Below are 17,629 nucleotides of genomic sequence, written 5' to 3' on the forward strand. Positions count from 1 at the left end.
CAGAGCTGAAAGAAAGGACGTTGCATCGAGAATTGATTGATTCATTGCGATGCTCGTCGCTGGGAAAAGATGCCCTGGCCGAAGATTTTCGGGGTCCACATTGTGGCTTCTCTTGAATTGAAAGAAGGGCCATGGGGCTTGATGGGCTAGCACCTTCCGCATCGGTTGTGTCACCCAAACTGTTTTTCAGTGGCTCACGTGCATTGGCAAGCAAGCTGCCAAGCTGTGGCTGCCACCTGTGGCTTGTCTTTTCCATCCTGGGTCATGTGCCCAGCCATGTGACTATCGATTCAAGGGTCCGCTTTCTACTTCAACTTGCAGAGGAGCCATTTCGTGACGCTCCACTCACACGAGAAACCTCCTATGCAATGCAACTACGACGCTGTGGACGGCCGTCGACGCCTTCAATGGACGGATTAACTCCAATGGCCGCTAGTTGGCCATCTCCCTGTTCCTCTTCACAACGGACGCACATAGCCGCTCGCGCCAACGGTTGACAAGGACTGAAACAGTTGCCGGTGCCAACCATCTTGGCTACCTCTGATTGGGCAATGTCTGCTCTAAGCGCCCATGGCCAACACCCTCACAATCGCACCGACTGTGAACGCTGATCGCCCAGCCAATCCCGCAACACGGTTCGATGCTAATCTCTCACATAAACGGAACGGGAGGTTGCAGTCAATTTAGGACATTCATACTACCGGTCAGCGCGCCTAGCCTACATTGCTCGCATGGGCGCTTCAGTGCTATCACCATGCTCTGCTCGATCCCATTGGTGTTGAGGACGTCATAGTGCTGGTGTTCATCGCTTAGAGAGCGCCGGCTCTTGTGAGAGAGCAGTAATTGATGGTTCCCCAGATGTGTATATATCTGTATCTGTGATCCCCACGAACTGACTCCTCTGTCAACAACTCAGCAGTCTCCCTGTGTTTACGCCTCAGTTTCCTTTTCTTTTTCCTTTCGTCTCCTTCTTGTCTCTTCTCTCGGGCGGGTCTCGGGTTTTCTTTTTCCTCGTCGTCTTGTTTCCAGCACCTTTCCTCAAACAGTCCCTCTAGTCGATCTAGTGACAATGGATCCTACCCTTAGCCACATCTCGACGGGCTCCAAGACGGAGATCTCGGCCGCCTCCAATTTCGATGCCGACATGGACGATGCCCAGTTCGAGTCCAAGTCTCGCATGTTCCGCCTGACCGACAGCGCGAGGCTGGGCCTGACAGTTCTTGGGCTCGCCGCCGGCATCACCATCCTGGGTGTCTCGGCAGATTCCATCGCCGTCTACAACGCCACGCATGTCCCCGGCGATTTCCTGCTCCCCCTGTGGCCGACCAACTTTGACATGCGCCCTACGGTGGCCCTGGTGGTCTGCAGCGCCCTGGTGATGGTGGCTAATGCCATCTCACTAGTCGCCAGCAAAGTCCCAACTGTAAGGCACCGATCCCCATTCTGCTTGCTTTTTCGTCTCGAGACTAACGGTGGTGATGAAAAAGATGCGCAACAAGACTGGGGTTGAAATGACTCTTGCATTCGGGCCACCAATCGTGGCTCTAATCGCTGCGATCATTTCCATGTCCTTCTTTTATGCGGTAAACGCGTCTACGGGGGTCGACACCTTGCAAAGCTGGTCTTGCCGGTGGGAGAACGTCGCAATGACGACGCAGCCACACTTTGACACGCTCTGCAAGCAGAGCCGAGCTGGCGTGGCCCTCTCAGTGCTGCTGGTGCCCGTCGAGGTCATAATCCTGGGGTTGTCGGCGTATCAATTCATGCTACGGAGACAGCTCGACCTGACCGCACGTGGGCCCGGACGCAAGACGGGAAGCCCGGCGATGTCTTAGAACTCTCGGGTACGGGTTCCAAAGGCCCGGGTCGAGGTCATCCATCACCTTGGCTGCCGGTGGCGTGTGCAGAATGAAAAGAGGGACTTTCTTTGGAGAAGGGGGAGGGGTGTGAGGGGAGATGTGGAGGCCGGGGGTCGGTCTCGACTCTTGGGCTATTTTATGCTGCTTTATTGGCGTTCCTTAATAATTGACGAGACCTGCACGACCCGAACTTGAACTGCTTTCAGGATGAGTGAAATGCGAGATGTGATGTTGACCAGGGCAAGGTGGATCTTGTATGTTGCTCTTAACGGACATACTTGCGAGATCCATTTGCTCCGCTTGCGAGGCATGAAAACACGGAAACCCTCTCGTGCGTGTCATGATTGGCTGGAAAAGGTTGCAAGGAGCTTGTTGACGCCGGAAATATTCACATTCACAGTGAGAGCGCATGGGTAAAAGCGCCAAAACCATGGACGCATTTAGCTGAGCCCATAGAACCTTAGGTTTGCTCCGACAGAGGCTATGGCTGTACGGACACAGGCCTCAACCTTTGGTGCCCATTAAGCTTTAGATCCTTGCGTTGATCTCTAAGCTACTAGATTCTCTAATCTGGTCTGTAGATATCCATCTATTCTATTATAGACGTCCAAGTAATCGTTTCTCTGGCGACAACTTTTTAATTATCCGGATCCGGAGATCTGTTCACAGAGTTTTGCATGCGTATCTTGATTCGCAACCCAAGCTGACACATTCCCCAGCAAACTCAGACTGTGGCTCATTGCAACAAAACGACAGCTCATCTTTCGGGCTTGACGGCTGGACTCATCACCTGCCATCGCCACATCATCCACGATAATCAACATGGCATACGGCCATACGCCTTCTGGTTACAAGTTTCCTTCTGACCGTATGAATGATGGTATCTGAGGTTCTACAGACATTGAAGAGCTGACGCCATTCACTAGGGCTCACAAAATGTCCAAAGGATCGGGTACCGCTGGTGCTGCTGGCATGCGGTTCATGTCGGTCAACTTGTTCTTCTTATTCTTCCCCGTAGGCTAACAACTTCAGTTTCCCCGATCACCAAAGGCATGACCCTTTATGTCCATCTATTCCGTCCTATCCGGTCGACGACCCAGCTAGTTAAATAGAGACAAGGCTAACATCTATTACAGCACATCTCGAGATGTTTGATAGTGCGCTATCACCAAACAAGATGCCACTCCCGGTAGTTGCTAATGCGTTGCCGTAGTAGCTCGAGACTATGCAACATCAGCGGGGAAGCCCATTCTTTACGTCGCAATTAGTTTCTCACTACTAACGCCTCACAGGATTCCGAGTCGTAGGAGGGGTTCTCAGTCCTGGTAGGTTGCATTATCTCCACGTGTAGACCCATTCTTCAACTAACGCCCTCTCTAGTATCTGACGGTTACAAGGTACATCTAATTGATAACCTTCGACTGCCGCGCTTACCTTTCCCATAGAAACAGGGGTTGGCTCCCGCTCATCATCGTGTCGAGATGTGCAAGCTCGCGGCAGAGGATGAGTACGATTGGCTAACAGTCGACCCCTGGGAGGCTGAGAGTCCAACTACTATTCCAACTGCCCAAGTGCTAGATCATGTTGACCACGAAATCAACAAGGTCATGGGAGGCATCGAGTGCGACGACGAAACCAAGAGACATGCCAAAATCGTCCTCTTGGCTGGTCTCGATCTGGTTCAGACCATGTCCACGCCTGGCGTTTGGGAGAAGCGCGATCTTGACCATATTCTCGGCAGATACGGCCTTTTCGCCTTGGAGCGCCAGGGAACTGAGACCGAACCGGCATTGGCAAGCCTCAAGCAGTGGAGACATAACATACACATCCTTCACAAGGTATGTCTTTTGCAACGCCATGTGCCACGGTTTCGGTGGCTGGACTTAGAAAGATGCAGCATGTCACCGAAGACATTAGCAGTACCAAGACCCGCTTGCTATTGAAGCAAGACGCGAGACCGGCCTGTACAGAGGTGAAGAGGCTCGATCGACAGCCAAATGGTGATCAAGGCAGTCCGAGTCTGGATGACATGTTGGTTCAACATCTGGACAACTCCAACTTGCTCTGACGTGGTGCACAGGATCCCCAACTGCAAAGTCAGGGACTACATCTACAGACATAACCTATATCGCGGCTCCGGCCTCGACAGCCTGCAAGATAGATAGGCCCCGTTGATAAAGGGTGGTTTCCAAGCCCGCCTAGGTGAAAGCTAAGCATTAGACTCTACAGGGGGGAGGGGGGTGGAATATGGCTGGCATAGAACTTGACCGGGTCTCGACTCTTGAACTGACAAGGTCTAGGCCCTTTGCCCTTCTTGACAGGTCATATTCCAGAATCAGTATCAGTAGTCAACAAATCCCAAAGTCCTGCGCGCTGACCTGCAAGCTGCGCCCGAGACAAGCAAGCAATGGGATGGAGCAAACAAAACAAATACACGCCTGAAACTTGACTCGGTCATGCCTAGCGCGCCCACAAGACCCAAGACCCAAGCTCACGCCCGCGGAGCCACGCTGTGAGGCATGCATTCCGACAATCTGGATGCCCCTAACGAGTGCCTCGCATTCGGATGACGGAGATGACGTCCGCTTCCGATCAAGCAGAGATCGTGAATCGAAACCGAAGAGTGTCGGCGGTCGGTGTAGGGTAGTCGGCCCCGAATCTCGATGCCATTGCCGAGCCTGATTCCATACCCGTACGGGGGAGATTAACCACCGCCAGGAAAAAGAAAAGAGCACCTCGGCCCCAAGATCAAGCACCGGCTGCCACGAGGCATCCCTCAGATCCCAGTGGGTCAGGCCGCAATGCATGACCGCCTGGAAGATGCCTGTACATGTACCCGTAGGTATGTAGCATTCAATCTCTCTGCTGAGGGCGTCGGCGATTGACACTACAATGAGATGCTACGTCCATCGAGGGTAGACAGGCGTGGACAAGGCAAAGAAAGAAAAAGGTCGCTTGTTGTTTCAAAACGCACAACGATTGCGTAACATGTCGGTTTTGGGTTGAGATGAGGGAGGAGAAAACGTAGGAAACCTGCAGAAGCTGTAACGTGAGAATGGCAACACGAAAAAAACGACGGCCCATAGTCTGACCTCGCCCTCTTGGCGCCTCCGGAAGAGACCACAGACGGCGTCTGGGATGATTGCTCCCTCTGATTGCTCCAGCGCCAAGTTGCAGTGGCCGAGACAGATTGCTTCCACAGACGATATATCTGCTCGCACTGGCCGTCAACAATCTCAGACTTATCAGTCTCTTGTGATATGCAGCGGACCGCCCAACCCTGCCATGATGACATTATATGGCAGCACAAAAGCTGTACGTATTGCCATCCAGTGGCCAGGTGTCAGCTCGAGCAACCTTCTTTCCTCCTGAGCGCTACTGGAGAGTCGACTCCATACCGGGAGATACCATGATGCCCCCGATGCACCTTGCGCCGGTGATGAACATCCCTCATCACGCCAGAGGGGACTCGATACAGCCTGCGGATGCAAAGACACGGCAAGCCAAAGACCTCCCCAGGAGGCTGTCGAGCCCGAGACTCTTAGGGGGCGAGAGAAGAATCAAGCCGAGGCTGAGCAAGCCAAGCCTGGATCCTGTCATAGAAGGTGATCAACGACCGACGAGAGATGTCCAGAGTCCGCCCCCTGGTGACATCACAAAGGCGACGAGAAAGTATTCCTTGCCCGAGTTTCCGAGGCCACGGAGCGACTACTTCGAGGAAGCCTTTGCCGCTCTGAGCCCGGAAGATCAAGTACGAAACGAATCGATTGTCATGGCAGAGGTAAAGACCAACGTCATCGTAAGGGATCCCGCCTCTCTGTTCTCAAGATCATCTCTGACAGGAGTTTTTGCAGGTTAATGACGAGTACACCTTTGTCTCTGAACTCTCCGAGCATCTCGCGCTGAGATATCATCGACCAGTGTCTTCCATCGTGGTGACACTTCAGCATGGAGCGTGTATCCTTTTCGGAGGGAGTTGCGATCCCGCATACATCATGACGGTTGAAGCACTGGCTTGCTATGCACAGACGGCGACGAACAAGCGCAACAATGCTATGCTCCAGAGACACATGGAACAGGCCCTAGGGGTCTCAGCCATGAGGGGGTTCTTGAGATTCGTCCCCGTTGCAGATGAGTGTTCCGGTTGGAAGGGCAAGACGGTGGCGAGCGAGATTGCAGAGGCGATAGAGCAATCCCAGGCCCCGGTCGAGCATCGAGATTCTATAAAGGCGCCGAAACGCCGGTCAAGCAAGGTGAGTATCTTTTGAGATGGAACTGGCCAATTGTCAATGATCTAATGGTTGTGGATGCAGGCTTATTCAGATATGAAGGGCAGAGCAGCAACGATAGCAGGCGCCTCTTCGTCCCAGGTAATAGCACGGAGTAGATCGATCGAGGAAGCTAGATCGAGTAAATATGTGACACAGGATGAACCTGAGCCAGCTGAAGAGAAGTCGACGATGAAGAGGAGAAGGAGTTTCATGCAAGCACTGTTTCCCCGGTCGTCGAGTTTATTGAAGACGAAGGAGACAACCTGAGCAGAACAAGGGCATGCAAGGATAATACCCAGTTGGAAAAGCCTAAGGACAAGACTAAATAATACCGGAAGTGTAATAGTTAAAGTAGGTAATGGAGAGTGTGAAGTCACAGATGTGAAGATACTGTGCTCTAGGGTAATAGACTCGAGATGAGGAAAGGTTCATGATTCGCCCACGACCTCGTGACTTTATGCCACCCGACGGGACGCTAATGGCGGGACAATAAGGCTCTAAGGCGCTGGGGCTGCATGAGGCCCGGTGCAGTGCTTCAGTGGGCTGCGGGGGCCAAGAGCGCCATTTATCACCTGAAGCTCGTGGCCCGGACCCCTCAATCAACTTATCGATACCTGGGCTACCTATCGCTGGACCCAACTCACACAACACACACAACCTGACTCTCATGAACATCCAACCTCTGCATATCTCGACGACGAGCCTCGCCGGCCATATACCAGGCGTCTCCAGTAGCCAAGACCATATTTTATATAGGACATCACCTCCGGAGTAACCATTTTGCGCTACCGCCCATCCCTCGAACCAAGAAGCAATCAATCTCTTACATTGGATACGCCAGCCACTCAGCTCGCAGTAGCCTCTCCAGCCTCAGCCTCGGGAGGTTTGGGCCACAGTACGACCTCTCTGGACCTTTGGGCTCTTCAAGACAGTGATGGAGGTAAGATGAACTATTCGTGTTTAGTCTGCCCTTGTTTTTGAGCTCTCCCGCCGCCTGTCACAGCAGCTGACAAGCCTCCCCTGCCTGTTGCTCGAGTGGGCGACAGATAACCTTGGAGAGCCGGCTTGAGCCCTCGTGTGACCAGCAACGACGACATGCCAGTGCATCTCGGTCCTATCTAGCACGCAGATCTGCCGGCCATAGCCTGTGCGCGGTCGTCGGCAGCCACAATATGGGTGACTGCGGTGACCATGGCAGAGCCTTGACGGGCTCGCTCGCACTGATTCGACATTGGCTCGCTTGGTCGGGCTGCGCCGTGGATGGCCTTGTGTAACCTCGAGCAAAGTGTACGCGTCCTGTGCTGTATACGGCTCGAGGCTTTATATGAACAGCCTGTCGTGGCCCAAGGGGTACCAAGGGTTTCGAGACCGGCAGCCTTTCCGCCTCCCACTGGGCCTCACGGCTGCGAGCCGCTGCCCGATGCCATCTTTCCCACCCCCTTGCCCTGGGCGGTAGAGAACCAAGTTTTCTGTCCGGCGCTGTGAGTTGTTCAATCAAGACGGGAGGTGATGAGGTGTCTGATCTGTCGGTCTGGCACAGATGGGCACCGACAGAAGCGCCTGCCAGCTGTCAACACCTGATGAAGAGCAGAGACGAAAAGAGATGGAGCTGCATCTTGTCAAGATTTGTTTTGAACAAGTGAACAAAAATCTATCGATGCTCGCCTTGGAGTGAGAGAGTAGTGCTCTTCCACCCAGCTCTTGACCCTCCAACCCGCAACACCATCTATCAGCCCTGAACCCCCGTGCTTATATACCCAACCATGTCTCTCAGCCCTCCTATCCAAAACCTCACCCTCTCAGATGAAGCAGACGATACAGGAAGTAGTCCAGCCCAGCTAAATCTTCAACGTCTCTATGAACAGTCTCGCAGAGGAGCCCCGGCATCCTCCAAGGATGCACAGAAGCCCTCAACCCCCGGCCCCAATGCCGGCCCTGCCGCCAAGGGCAAGCCCCGGTTACTTCTCATGGGCCAGCGAAGGTATGTCGTGGTGCTACACTTAAGACGAGTTTCTCGATCGCTGACAATACGCTGTAGGAGTGGAAAGTCGTCCATCTCGAGCGTAGTTTTTCACAAGCTGCCACCAAATGAGACCCTATTCCTCGAGTCGACGGCTCGTATTCAAAAGGATTCCATGGCGTGAGTTGCCCACATCTTACACACATCCTTCACCGACTAAACGATACCCCTCCAGATCGTTCATGGACTTTCAGGTCTGGGATTTCCCCGGTCAGATCGACGTCTTTGAGAACCCCGGCTTTGATATCGAGGCTATCTTTAGTGAGATTGGCGCCCTCATCTGGGTCATCGACGCTCAGGATGACTACCTCGAGGCCGTGATGCGCCTCAACACCACCATCCTCTTCCTCCAACGCACGTACCCCAACATCAACATCGAGGTCTTTATCCACAAGGTCGATGGCCTCTCGGACGACTACAAGCTCGACATCCAGCGTGACATTACCATCCGAATCCAGGACGAGCTCTCAGACCATGGTTTTGAGAATGCCCCTGTCACCTTCCACCTCACCTCCATCTACAACCACTCCATCTTTGAGGCCTTCAGCAAGGTCATCCAGAAGCTCATCCCCCGCCTGGGAACCCTCGAGTCCATGCTCACTAACCTCTGCCGCACGTGCCGCTTCGAAAAGGCATACCTGTTCGACGTGCTCTCGAAGATCTACATTGCTACCGACAGCGCCACCGCCGATATGGCTAGCTACGAGATCTGCAGTGACTACATTGACGTCATCATCGACATCACAGAGGTCTACGGTACCTGGCAGCGCAGCGACGACGGCCGCCGCCGCCTTGAGGGTGAGCCCTGGAGCGCCCCGATCGAGAGCCAGGTCGGCTGCCCTACCGCCGAGAGCTGCCTCGTCCTGCACGACGGTAACAAGCCCATCATGCTGCGCGAGGTCGACCGCTACCTGGCACTCGTCGCCATCATGAAGGAGGACTCGTACGACAGCATGCCCCTGGTCAACATGAACGTCGAGGCTGTCGTCGAGGGCCTGACAGAGTTCTTTGACATCACCAAGCCGCGGCAGTGAAATGGGTGGATGTTCTGGCTGCCAATGGATCTCGAATCAAAAGTCGACACTGGCTGTGCTTCCTTTCTATCTTGTAAATTAGTTTATGCTAGCGTACTGTCAAGATTTGCTTCTGCAACCTTTCCGTTTCAACCCCAACTCCCCCTTTGGTCACAATGTTGAGCCATACCCAAAGCCTTGATATGTATCTGCTCAAGCTGAAGAGCTGGGAAGTGAAAAGGTCTTGAGGACGGTTCGATTGCTCTCCAACAAGCAAATCCTCGCTGGCATTTCTCCCCTTGTCTCGTTCCTGTCAAAAGCCTCCATGCGCAGTGGCTTGAGCACCGAGTTTTCGGGGAATGAATACGTCTTGAGGTCACCGGCCGACACACGAGAGGTCTCAGTCTGATTCTCGGCATCATATTTGCTGTACGGAAGCTTGTCTGGCTGGACAGGCACACATATAGCATGGTGCTTATTGTCTGCATTGAATGTTAGTATGCCATTGAACACCCAGCATGGACAAGATGTAGGAACTGGCCTTGGTCATTGCAAAGAATGACAAGAGTCTCATCGTTGAGGAATTTAAAGTCGACCAAAGTACGAGAACCGAGATCAATGCAGCAACTCGTCGGGGACTGGTTGGAGCTGATGCCGTTGATAATGTCGATTCCAGCGCAGAAGATGTGAACTTGAGCCTGTTAGAATTCATCGTACCCAAGAATGGTGGTAATTGTGCACTTACCCTGACTCTTTGTCTCCTTGGACGTCAAGGCCGTCATGATCCTCACACCCTAGAATAGTGGTAAGTAAGAGTATGCCCAGTTATATCCCTGAACGGCCATACCTGAGTCTTTGTCTTGCACATCCTCATGTCCATCTGTGAGATGGGATGCCCGATCGATAAATTGATGGGCTTGCCAAACCGAACGCTTCGCCTCTTTGCTTCTGCAATGCCATCGAAGACGCGGTTTGCCCACGTCGTTGCAAACGCAACAAGGAACTCAACATGTGGCAAAGCCTTCATGCTGGGCTCTCCCCTCTCCATCTTCGCCAGTTGCTTGTCCAGTACATCAAGCAGGCTTGGCACATCCTCTATATGCGCCCAATCTGCTTCATAGTCCTCTTGCTGTATCTCATCAAAGAATACCTTCAGAGAACTATCCGTCAGGTAGTTTTGAATATACGCGAGGACCTTTTCTGTATCCATAGTCGCCTCCTTCTCCGTGAGCTCCTCGCTTACTGAGCTGGACGAAGCAAGGCGGTCGATCTGGAAGCGAAGCCACGTCGAGAACGTCTTGAAGCTGTCGAGTTCGTCCATGACGTAGATTAGAATCTTGTGGCCTATCAAGTTAAGACTGCCAATGACGTCCATCAAACGGCTGATTTGCGTTGCTGAAAAGCCGATATCGTCTCGGGCGTCGTGAAACTGCGCTAGGCCTCGCAATCTGCTGAGGATGATCCCGCAGCGGTCTAGGGCAGGTAGGAAGTTTTCATGTACGAGGCTTCGAAGGCTTTCTAGACCTGACATTACAGCCTTGTCCCAGCGTTTGTGGCCCTATGTTGTTTAGCTAGTGCACCCAGCCAGTTTATCAAGTACTACTTACCCGCTCAGCGAGACTCTCAACCAGCCATTCACGGACAGGCTCATATGCGTGTCCTGTCATGGCTAAGTGATATAGAGCTGGGACAATACTTCGGGGGCCGACCTCGAGGTTCTCGAGGTCGCCTTCAATGCTTCTCAAGAACCTTGTCGGAAGCTCTCGCGTATTCTTCCATTCGACTTGCAGGTGAAGTTGTGTTTGCTTGAGATATCTCAACAGCTTTTGCAGGGTTGTCAACTTGGATGCCAGAAGCGAGAGATTTATGGGCGAAGATGAGATGAACGGCAAATCCATCGGAACCAGGTGCACGTCTTCTGCATCGATCGGCTTCTCTGCGAGGAGTAAAGCCTGAGTCGAAACCTGTGGATGTGAGGTATGGAGAACCAGCTGCGGGTTTGGCGAAGGGCCAAGGGTTGGGCACAGAAAGCTACCGATAATGAAGGAGTCATAAATACTGAGTTGAAGTTTTCCATCGCTGCTCCCGATGATCATGATGTTGACCTTGTCATATTCCTCTGGCTTCGGGCTTCGGAAGAGGAAGTCTATGCCTGATCGCAAAGTGAAGACCATGGCGTCCTCGCTAAGGGCACATTAGCATACATTGTGTCCATCGAGTGAAGAAAGCAACATACCCTGCCCCAGCGCTCCCGCTTGGCAGAGGACTGAGCTTGGGCAAAGCTGTATCGATCTCCAAAAAGGTCAGCTCCCGTGGCAGGTCTTGTGGCAGTCCGTCTTCGCCGAACGACTGGTCTTTTTCCAAGCCATTCTTGAGAGCTCGAGATACCGCGCTGGAGCTTTTGTCGGCGATGCTGTTGCTGGACCAGCCAATGTGAGTGATCTTGTTTCCTGGTCCTTCACCCACTTTGATGTGATGGGCAGCCTTGTTGTTCTCCAAGCCCATCAACCGCACAAAACCATCGCTCCACCCAACTGCAAGGAACTGGCCTATTTGAAGAGTTAGTGATATTATTCATCTAGGATTTCTACGTAGTTATCAGGGCAGAGCCGACTCACCATCAGATCTCCAGGTTACGGCCTGCGCCTCTGGAGCTTTCTCACCAGGCGCGCCAACCTGGTGGATCTTGGACACAACCTGGCTGGGCGGCCTGTAAACAAGGATATTCCTGCCTGCCGCGTCCCAAGTCGCCGAGAGATCAAGAGTTGGGCAGCTCACGGGGTATTCGTTGGGCACCCTGTCTTGATACTCGGTCTCGCTAAACAGCGCGAGCTGGTTTTCTTGAGCCATGGCTTCTACCGCTCCGGTCTAGAGCACGGATTTAATGTCGATGGATATACCATATCCGTGGCTGAATCGTGAATGGATATCGCGAGTGCCCGTGATGGCTTGGATGTTGTGTAAGTTGAAAATTACCCAGTAGGCGTCAAAGGCTGGGTCAGTGAGCGTACTGTGCGTAAACCACCACTGACACTGTATTTGACACCCTCACAGCTTGACCATACGACTGAAGGACAAGAATTCAACTGGAACAAGGCACATGTATACAAGTCATAACATAATTAAACTTGAACGGCATCACAAAAACACGTAAATGATCCATATTGTCGTTGCGCCATTAGGTTCTAAGCCCCCGGGACACTCCTGATACCTGTCACTACTCCTACTTTCAAGACATAGCCTGCCACTTTAAAGACCGGCCTCAAGCTGGGCCATTTCCCAAAGATAAACGACTTTTGGGCTCTATCTACTCAATCAAAAAGTTGTCTGCGTGACACTTGACCTCCTTGGAGAACGTCACCTCCTCATCCTCTTCCAGAAGGGATGCGGTAGTCACCTGTTTGCCGCTGTTAGTGCCACTCTGCGCTTTAAGTCAAGGTAACTTACATCAACATCAATGAATGGCGCAGACTTGTTGAACCGCACTGTCATGGGGAAGAAGTCGTTCTCGTCGCTGGACTCTGCCTCGAACTCGAACGATCCGCTGGGGTTCTCCTCATCCACATTGCCAATTGTCCACTCGACAGCATCACCTGAAACATCATATGTGGCATCGAAGCTAGAGACGTTGGGCTCGCTTCCAGAGTAGGGGATGATTACGCTGACATCAGTCAGAGCATCGCTACCCGTCAGCTCGTACTCGACCGTCATGTTGTACTTGTGCGCCTCCTTGTTGATCCAGACGGTGAATGTGATGGGGCAGGCACTGGCGTCGTCCACCTTGGGAGAAGCCCTCCATCGCAGGACACCGACGGCGTTGTTGACGGGGAAGCCCCTGGCAGTGTTGCTCATCTGGATGACCTTGGAGCCATTGAACAGATTTCGGTCGACGTTGGGGTGGGTGCGGAACTGGGCTCCGTGTGATGGAACAGCGTGGAGAGCAAGCTTGATCTTTGTCAAGCTAGGATCCGAGATTCGAAGAGTAAGGTCACCGCTGATGGATAGCGAGTTGACGGCACCTTCACGAGACAACTTGGCTGTGATGGCCTCCGAGATGGTGACGTGGATAGCATCACGATCAAGCGTCGACGAGATGCGAGGCTCGGGGGTCTCAACGTGGTGTGCGGGCGCCGGTGTAACAAGGGGCGAATCGTCAATTTCGCCGCCCATATCGCCTCGTACTCGTTCGAACATATCGGTCGTCTTGGACTTCTTGCCCAACTGCATACCCTTGGCCTTGGGGGCGAGGGGCCTGGATCTTGTTAGTGACGATCGGTTGTCGGTATTCTGGCGATACGTACTTGCTGAACGACTTGTTCTTCTCAGCCTCGTATGAGTCGTAGGTATTGGCAGCGCTCGATTGCGAAGTAGAGGTGTACGAGGGATAGACGGGAGTTCGAGGCATGCCACCACCACCGCCCATGCCACCACTGCGACCGCTGCGAGCGGCATCCTTGCGCTGCATCTCGAGCTGCTTCGCCTTTCGTTTCCGCTCCTCGGTGGCTTCCAATTCCTTGTTCTAAAGAGGTATAAGCATACTGAAACCAACGAAAGGGGCGGCAGAGATCCAGAGGGAGCTGGAGGTTTGCTTACCCGTGCAATGATCTCCTGGATCCGCTCCTCATGACTCTCCATATCAAGGAAGGTCTTGATCTGGCTAATGGTCAAGTTCTCGCGGTATCCCAGGGTGACAAGCTCGTCAAAGGCGCTGAGGAGCTCATAGGCATTCTTGACGATTTCCCGCTCATCGAGGCTCTTGCATGTGCTGGTGACGACCTGGGCGAACAGATGAAGGGAGTCGATGTCCTGAAGGATGTTGGACTGACGGTTGGTGATGAGCACCATGTAAAGCTCGTCGAGGGGCTGGTAGACGAAGCGGACATTGTCCTGCTCGACGGTGGTGTGCTGGGTGCCGCTGTCGGCGAGCTTGGGGAACGAGGCGAGGAGGGCTTCTATGCGCGATCGTGGCATCTCTCGGAACTGTCGAGAGAGGACAGCTTTCCCTCCGCGGGTGCAAATCGAAGCCGCGAGGACGACCTAGAGGGAATCAGCAAGCGGGGCAGGAGACGACCAGAGGTACAGGCGATGCGCACCATCTTGGCTGGCTAATTCGAGTATGTTTCGGTGGTTGCGATGCAAGATGGGTGTTGTTGCGTTTGGCCAGTCCAACTTGTTCGTCTCCCCTGGACAGCTGGAGCGGGCCAATATTCCAGTCGGTGGGAGGTCGAGAGGTACGTACCTCTCTTACGGCCACCTGGAAGGCGGGCAGGAGCTGCCACTGGTCCTTCCTTCACAAGTGCTGCTACCCCACGCTAAGCCGTAATGGGTAAGCGTCAGCCTCCCTGACGTCCAGTCAGCCTCTCCAGGGGGTCCACATGCACTGTAGTCACGGACGGCACTCGTGAATGCCTGCCTGCATCAAACTCTCAACAGCCTCTCTCTATTCTTTGGTCTTCAACCATCTTCATTCTTCTCTCAATAACAACTTTGAGGATCAAGCGTAAACGAAGCCGCACGCGCGCCCATTTTCTCGACAGCATCCATCCCCCCCTCAGTCAAATGTCGCGTACTATCCTGAGCTCCGTTTCTATTCACACAGCTCGGCTTCTCTCAACACTTTGATTCAAGCCATCGCGTTTGCCGCTTTGAAACGATTTAAGTACTCGCCTTTGACACACAGTCGCCTTATTTTAGCCATCCGAGTCATCAGAAAGCAACATTTGCCCTCCCGGGTCCTTCGCCGGATCTACTTGGAACCCCACCACATTCGCTTTATCCCCCGAGCACACGAGCTCTCATCTGCCTGGTAATCCAGACATGACGGAAATCGAGATGGATATTGACATGGCAAAACCCGGCGGCCTAGGTGGCCATGTGGACGACGACATTATCGACTTTGACACGGATATGCTTGACCAGCACGACCAGGAACCCGAGAATCATGCTGTCAACACGGAAGCTATGGACCGGGACATGCAGGAGGGTATCGATACCGCAAACCACGAAGCCTACCAAACAAACGGATACATGAGTGAAGACGTCGATTTCGATCTGCACGACGTCGAGGAGACGGCACACGATTTGGAACAAGATGTGGGCGAGACGACGGTGCCCCAGAAGCACAGATCAGAAAACCAGGCAGCGACATCCGCCGGAAGCGCGCAAGAAGTTGTCGATCACGTCGAGATATCGGAAGAGGCAGGCAACCAGAACCAAGACGTCCAAGACGACCACGCATCTGCACACGAGATTGACTATGAGGTCGAAGATCATGCGGAGCAACAGGAACCGCAAGAAGAGGTGCACCAAGAGTCGCAGAATGAGTCCCCAAAAGAGCCGCACGAGGGTGTGAATGCATATCGCGTGGAAGTGTCTGACACAGATGCCGTCGCTGGCGACACTGTTGATGATGCCCACCAGCCTGAAGATGTTACTGAGGTACATGAGCAAGAGGCTCAGACTGAGCCTGCAGATCAGGCAAGAGGTCGAGAATCTACCCAGAATGATGACGGGAAACACGAGCAGGAAACAGCTCCCGAAAACTACGAGGCAGTCGCTCTCGGTAGTGCCGAAGATGCGACTGCTGACAATCTTGAGGAAGCTGACTATGAAGATGGAGATCAATACGATGACGAGCACTCGGCCGACCATGGAGAGGTCGCAACGAATGAGGCCGAGGCGGATCATGACGACGCTGAACATGCCGAAGATGTTGAACACATCACCTACGATGAAGCTGAAGTTGATGTGGATGAGCACCCTGAAGGTGAAACAGCTGATCTTGAGCATGATAATCACTCGGCCACTGGAGACGACTCGGCTGCAAAGCCAGAAACCGAATTTCCTGCTATCACAGTGCAGTATAAAGGAGATGAATTCCCCCTGTTCTCGGCTACCTCGGACGGTTTTTTTACCGACACATCCATTCTTGATGAAACACTCGAGAAGCTTTTGGCTGGACTCCGAAGTGAACTGGAAAATGAGATCGCCGAGGAAGATGAGTTGGTATTTCAGGTCGATGAGCTTGGCCTTGAACTAGCCGAGGTAAGAATGTCCCGAGCTTGATAACGAAGATGTGCTAACAAGAGGAAACAGTCAACGCAGGGCGAACTCATGACAAATGTGACGTTCCGCCAAATTGTCGAGATCTTTGATCTCCTGGTCAAGAATCAGGATCCGGAAGGGTCAAAAACGCTTTATACCTACCTGTTCACCAAGCCCAATACAGAGAAGCGGCTTGAGTCTCTGATTGAAAGTGCCACTGCGGGCAAAGGCCTCGACGAGGTTATCCATCTCTTCGAGTCGCCCATGCCAGCTGCTTCCGCCCTCATGGAAGCTGACAATACAGTTGATGGCCTCCATGAGGAGTTGGATGGCTTCGATAGCGCAGAGGACGAGGGGCAACCAGACGAGGCGGAAACCGCAGAACATGACGAAGAGAACTCGAGGGAAGCTGGTCTGGATACTGATGTCGAGGTACCGACTGCACACGGCGACGCAGAAGACGAGCACGGCGATGACGATGTTGCTACCGAGCCCACCACCGAACCCCCCACCAATGCCGGGACCCATGACGAAACAGTCACAGAAACCAGCTATCATCCTGATGCAGTTGCGGAGGATGAGCACTCGGAGCGAAACGGTAAAGCGACCTCACCCTCTTCCAGTTCTTTTATCTGTTATGACCCTGGTTTCTGTCTTTGCGCCCCCTGTGTTGCCGAGTTTGTTGAAGATCACGAGCGTGAAGAGGCGGAATACCGCCTGAGTCTAGGACTCCAACAAAAGACCAAGCACGGCTTGACAAGATTTGAGAGGTCATTTCTCGACCACGACCACAAAAAGCATACCCATTCGCAGTCCGATTTTAGCATAACCTTTTCATATCAAGACACTAACGAATTCTTTCCAGCACCCGTTGACAGTGAAGCCGACCCATTCGCGGACTTGGAGCTGGATGTTGGCGCCGAGGATGACGATGAGGTGGATCTAGGAGATAATGCAGCGACCGAGGAGCAAGTTGTTGAGTTGGAGGCTGCTCATGCCACAACCAACGACACTAGCACTACAGCGACCCTCAAGGATGAAGATGAGACAGGCTCTATCAACGTCGACCTCAGCGTGGATGCGACTGAAGAAGGGACAGTCGAGAAGACTGGACCCAACGAAGAGAACGACCTGGACGAAATTGACTGGAGAGACGAGCCTGAGGTAGACGACGAAGGACCCAGCACTCCGTCTGCCGCTGGTAAGCGAGCACGAGGAGATGATGATGAGGTTGATGCGGAAGATGAACAAGGTACGGATGAAGAAAAAAATCTCGATGATGATCCTGGCTAACATTGTACAGACGTCAAGCGTCGTCGACCTTAAACCATGTTGTCCGCACGCTAACAATAACCGACTCGACCCCCAACACACGCTTGTTCTCAACTGTACTAGAAGCGACAACTGCCGACGATGTATCGA

At 53.1% G+C, this 17,629-nt stretch overlaps 7 protein-coding genes across 7 annotated transcripts; 5 read left to right on the forward strand and 2 right to left on the reverse strand.

The window, feature by feature from the left end:
• Positions 1-1,069: 1,069 nt before the first annotated feature.
• On the forward strand, positions 1,070-1,835 carry LRP88_06909 (uncharacterized protein; the record flags this gene model as incomplete). The annotated part of the gene is made up of 2 exons (XM_083243446.1): positions 1,070-1,423; positions 1,488-1,835. 2 exons carry the CDS (start codon positions 1,070-1,072, stop codon positions 1,833-1,835), a joined length of 702 nt encoding a protein of 233 aa, XP_083100670.1.
• A 1,505-nt stretch (positions 1,836-3,340) lies between these two features.
• Positions 3,341-4,207, forward strand: LRP88_06910 (uncharacterized protein; the record flags this gene model as incomplete). The annotated part of the gene is made up of 2 exons (XM_083243447.1): positions 3,341-3,697; positions 4,181-4,207. 2 exons carry the CDS (start codon positions 3,341-3,343, stop codon positions 4,205-4,207), a joined length of 384 nt encoding a protein of 127 aa, XP_083100671.1.
• A 1,073-nt stretch (positions 4,208-5,280) lies between these two features.
• LRP88_06911 (Tautomerase/MIF superfamily) lies at positions 5,281-6,397 on the forward strand (the record flags this gene model as incomplete). The annotated part of the gene is made up of 3 exons (XM_083243448.1): positions 5,281-5,658; positions 5,714-6,112; positions 6,173-6,397. The coding sequence occupies 3 exons, from the start codon at positions 5,281-5,283 to the stop codon at positions 6,395-6,397; spliced, it is 1,002 nt and encodes a 333-aa protein (XP_083100672.1).
• Positions 6,398-7,893: 1,496 nt separating this feature from the next.
• Positions 7,894-9,184, forward strand: LRP88_06912 (Gtr1/RagA G protein conserved region-domain-containing protein; the record flags this gene model as incomplete). The annotated part of the gene is made up of 3 exons (XM_083243449.1): positions 7,894-8,111; positions 8,169-8,270; positions 8,326-9,184. 3 exons carry the CDS (start codon positions 7,894-7,896, stop codon positions 9,182-9,184), a joined length of 1,179 nt encoding a protein of 392 aa, XP_083100673.1.
• A 192-nt stretch (positions 9,185-9,376) lies between these two features.
• LRP88_06913 (anaphase-promoting complex, cyclosome, subunit 4-domain-containing protein) lies at positions 9,377-12,013 on the reverse strand (the record flags this gene model as incomplete). The annotated part of the gene is made up of 7 exons (XM_083243450.1): positions 9,377-9,637; positions 9,688-9,854; positions 9,909-9,957; positions 10,011-10,721; positions 10,771-11,347; positions 11,400-11,712; positions 11,782-12,013. The coding sequence occupies 7 exons, from the start codon at positions 12,011-12,013 to the stop codon at positions 9,377-9,379; spliced, it is 2,310 nt and encodes a 769-aa protein (XP_083100674.1).
• A 457-nt stretch (positions 12,014-12,470) lies between these two features.
• LRP88_06914 (coatomer subunit delta) lies at positions 12,471-14,259 on the reverse strand (the record flags this gene model as incomplete). Its single annotated transcript, XM_083243451.1, has 5 exons — positions 12,471-12,560; positions 12,611-13,421; positions 13,474-13,682; positions 13,757-14,200; positions 14,257-14,259. The coding sequence occupies 5 exons, from the start codon at positions 14,257-14,259 to the stop codon at positions 12,471-12,473; spliced, it is 1,557 nt and encodes a 518-aa protein (XP_083100675.1).
• A 736-nt stretch (positions 14,260-14,995) lies between these two features.
• On the forward strand, positions 14,996-17,533 carry LRP88_06915 (uncharacterized protein; the record flags this gene model as incomplete). The annotated part of the gene is made up of 4 exons (XM_083243452.1): positions 14,996-16,207; positions 16,259-16,805; positions 17,073-17,459; positions 17,511-17,533. 4 exons carry the CDS (start codon positions 14,996-14,998, stop codon positions 17,531-17,533), a joined length of 2,169 nt encoding a protein of 722 aa, XP_083100676.1.
• Between the last annotated feature and the right edge of the window lie 96 nt (positions 17,534-17,629).

Source organism: Fusarium phalaenopsidis, assembly GCF_050370095.1.
Source record: "Fusarium phalaenopsidis strain FUZ10S chromosome Unknown contig_32298, whole genome shotgun sequence".
Classification (NCBI taxonomy): Eukaryota; Fungi; Ascomycota; class Sordariomycetes; order Hypocreales; family Nectriaceae; genus Fusarium; species Fusarium phalaenopsidis.